Raw genomic sequence first — 4,101 nt, forward strand, 5'->3', positions numbered from 1 at the left:
CAACAACAAGCCAGATTCAAGAGGATGGATGTGTATTCCAAAGGTCAGTGGACAGTGGTTGAAATGCTGCATAGACAAATAACAATATAGGATTCTGAAGCTTTGTCATATTAATGCTCTTATACCCAATCCTTCACTTTAAGAAATTAAAGAAGTAGAGAGACTCTATGGGCTTCCCTGGTGGCTCAGACAGTAAAGAATCTGCCGGCAATGCAGGAAACCTGGGTTCGATCCCTGGGCTAGGAAGATCCCCTGGAGAAGGGATAGGCTACCCACTCCAGTATTCTGGCCTGGAGAACTCCACCTACAGAGGAGCCTGGTGGGCTACAGTCCATAGGATCACAAAGAGTCCGACATGACTGAGCAAATAACGCACAAACACAGAGACTCTAGAGTCGCTCCAGTGGTTATTTCATGGTTTTTTCCCCCTTCTTCAATTGTCTAGATGATGCATCAGCAACATGGAACCAGGAAATCAAACACGTGTTTTAGAATTTTTACTCCTGGGATTTTCCCAAGACTCAGAGGAGCAACACATCTTATTTGAGGTATTTCTATCTGTGTTTGTGGTCACTGTCCTTGGGAACCTGCTCATCATCCTGGCTATCAGCTCAGACTCCCAACTCCACACCCCCATGTACTTCTTCCTCTGCAACTTGTCCTTTGCTGATGTCTGTTTCACTTCCACCACAGTCCCAAAGATGCTGGTGAATATCCAGACACAGAGCAAATCCATCAGCTATGCAGGCTGCATCACCCAGATGTATTTTTTCATGGTTTTTGGAGGTATGGACACTTTTCTCCTGACTGTGATGGCCTATGACCGCTTTGTGGCCATCTGTCACCCGCTGCACTACACAGTCATCATGAACCCTTGCCTCTGTGGCCTGCTGGTTCTGGTGTCTTGGTTCACCAGCTCATCATACTCCCTGATCCAGAGTCTGTTGATGTTGCGGCTGTCCTTCTGTACCAACTGGGTCATTCCACACTTTTATTGTGAACTTGCTCAGGTCCTCACACTTGCCTGTTCAGACACACTCATCAATTACATCCTGCTGTATATGGTGATTGGCTTTCTTGGCTTTGTTCCCTTCTCAGGGATCCTTTTCTCCTACACCCGCATTGTCTCCTCCATTCTGAGAATCCCATCAGCTCATGGGAAATATAAGGCATTTTCTACCTGTGCATCTCACCTGTCCGTGGTTTCTTTGTTCTATGGGACAGGCCTTGGTGTGTATCTCAGTTCTGATTCATCTTCCTGGAGAGGCATGATCGCCTCAGTGATGTACACTGTGGTCACCCCCATGTTGAACCCCTTCATCTACAGCCTGAGGAACAGGGACATCAAGAGGGCTCTACAAAAAGTCTTTGGAAGAACACTCTGTGTTCAGTGATGGGAATACTGATCCAAGGGTTTTGAGCTGACAGTTGTAGCAGTAGTTGGCTAAAGAAATCCTGCTTTTTTCTTGTGTGTGATTTGAATAAACATGTATTTTATTTAAGCAGAGCGTATACATTTTAATGCAAATATCTTGCATTCAGCTCATTAAACAATTTCAGAATTGTCTTAGAAACACATTTCATGAACTTAGGATATCAACTATTATTTTATAATTTTGCATACATAGAGAAAGTGCTTTTTAATGACCACTGATTGAATTTGAGAATGTAGACCTATGCTTAATTACTCAACAGCTTGCATTTACTCAGTATACTATATTGTCATTCAAGTGTTTGAAATCCTGCCTCTTATAAAAGATTTTTATTGGAGTATGGTTGATTCACAATGTTCTGCTGGTTTCTGCTATACAGCCAAGTGAATCAGTTGTATGTATGTCCACACTTTTTCAGATTCTTCTCCCACGCAGGTGATTACAGGATATTGAGTAGGGTTCCTAGTGCTATTCAGTAGGTCCTTACTAGTTATCTATTTTATACATAGCAGTGTACGTATGTTAATTCCAATCTCCCGATTTATCACTACCTCCACCCCCCACATTTCCCTTTGGTAACCATGAGGTTGACTTTGAGATCTGTGAGTCTTTCTATTTTATGAGTTTGTTTGTATCATTTTTATTGGGTTCCACATGTAAGTGATACTAATGATATTTGTCTGACTTACTTCACTTAGTTTGATAATTTCTGGGTCCATCTATGTTCCTGTAAATGGCATTATTTTGTTCTTTTTTCATAGCTGAGTAATATTCCACTGTCTATATGTACACATCTTCATTCATTCCTCTGTTGAAGGACATTTAGGTTACTTCCATGTCTTGGCTTTTGTGAATAGTGTTGCAATAAACATTGAACTGTATGTATCTTTTTGAATTATGATTTTCAGTGGTTATTGCCAAGGAGTGGGATTGTGGGATCATATATTCTACATGAACTTCTTTTTTTTTTAACTTTTTCTTTTTTTTTCTTAAATTTTTTTTTCCGTTTATTTTTATTAGTTGTAGGCTAATTACTTTACAGTATTGTAGTGGTTTATGCCATACATTGACATGAATCAGCCATGGATTTACATGTATTCCCCATCCCGATTTCCACTCTCGCCTCCCTCCCCACCCCATCCCTCTGGGTCTTCCCAGTGCACCAGCCTCGAGCACTTGTCTCACGCATCCAACCTGGACTGGTGATCAGTTCTAATGAGACGGATGAAACTGGAGCCCATTATATAGAGTGAAGTAAGCCAGAAAGATAAGGGCCAATACATGAACTTCTATATTTCGTTTTTTAAGGAATCTCCATAGTGGCGGTACCAATTTACATTCCCACCAACAGTATAGGAGGGTACCCTTTTCTCCACACTCTCTCCAACAAGAAATCTTGTCTCTTAGTCACATCAAGTTTTGTTTCTCATCCATCCTCTGCAAGTGACTTGCCTGGTGAGAACTTTGTCTTCACCTCTTACAGTCATTACTATTAACCTCAGTCCTACTCTCTGCATCCCTCCTTTTACTTATCCATCACTGTAAATTGGATTGGATTTCCAGTTGTCCAGGTTGACACCAGCCACTTCAAGTACAGACTCAGAATAGTTGAATAAGAATTATGAAATAGTGCTTGTTATCAATACCATTGCTAGTTCTTACCAAATTCACTTATTCAACAGTACTTAACGAGTGGTGTTCAATGTGCCAGGCTGATGCAAATATCCAGAACACAGAAGTGAAAGGAGGGAAAAAAAGACAAAAATCTTTGCCCTCATGGAGCTTAAATCCTGGATTTCAGTATTTATCAGATCATGCTCTGTGTCAAACAGAAAATACACTGACAAATAGATTATTTATTTGATTTTCAGCATGGCTGAACTTTTCTATGTATATTTAGTATGTTTCCAAAATAAGCTATGAACATGTATCACTAGAGACAAAAATACTGCAAGGCCAAGAATATTAGAACAATATTAGGTAATAAATTGTTGGATCTAGTTGCCTCATTCTACAGGTGAATTTACTGAGGTTGAAACACAAGATCCAGATGGCGACAAAATCTGGCTGAAAGAGGACATATGTCCAGGTATTGTGCCAGGACAGAGTGCTGGATTAGAATTCAAGAGAGTAGGAATTGAATCACAGAATTGCCACCCTGGACATATGTGACACTGAACAACTTCAGGGGGTACAGAATATGTTCAAACTACTAGATGTCTTGATGAATGTTTATTTTCCCATCTTCTTCACCATAAAGAAATTGGATGGGACTTTCTTTGGTGGTTCAGCGACTGAGAGTCTACCTGCCATTGGAGGGGACATGGGTTTGATCCCTGGTCCAATAAGATTCCACATGCCACGGAGCAACTAAGCTTGTGCACCACAAGTACTGTGGCTATGGTCTAGAACCCATGAGCCACAGCTACTGAAGCCCATCCACACTAGAGCCTGTACTCCACAACAAGAGAAGTCACCACGAGGAGAAGCCCACACTTATCACTACTCTTGCAACTAGAGAGTAGCCCCTGCTTGCCACAGTTAGAGAAACTGCACATGCAATGAGGAAGATCTAGCACAACCAAAAAGAAATATAAATAAATAAATTTTAAGAAAAACAAAATTAGATGATGCATTAAGTCTTTGAATGTTCGTGTTTGCCAAGGCA

General features: G+C 40.8%; 1 protein-coding gene across 1 annotated transcript; it reads left to right on the forward strand.

Annotated features, from left to right (window-relative positions):
* The first annotated feature begins 461 nt into the window (after positions 1 to 461).
* On the forward strand, positions 462 to 1,394 carry LOC133061242 (olfactory receptor 7D4-like). Its single transcript, XM_061149232.1, has one exon. The coding sequence runs from the start codon at positions 462 to 464 to the stop codon at positions 1,392 to 1,394; it is 933 nt and encodes a 310-aa protein (XP_061005215.1).
* The last annotated feature ends 2,707 nt before the right edge of the window (positions 1,395 to 4,101 follow it).

Source organism: Dama dama, chromosome 9 (genome assembly GCF_033118175.1).
Source record: "Dama dama isolate Ldn47 chromosome 9, ASM3311817v1, whole genome shotgun sequence".
Lineage (NCBI taxonomy): Eukaryota > Metazoa > Chordata > Mammalia > Artiodactyla > Cervidae > Dama > Dama dama.

Excerpts from the sequence above, each read along its gene's own strand:
- LOC133061242 (XM_061149232.1), top strand. The coding sequence starts at position 462 with ATGGAACCAGGAAATCAAACACGTGTTTTAGAATTTTTACTCCTGGGA.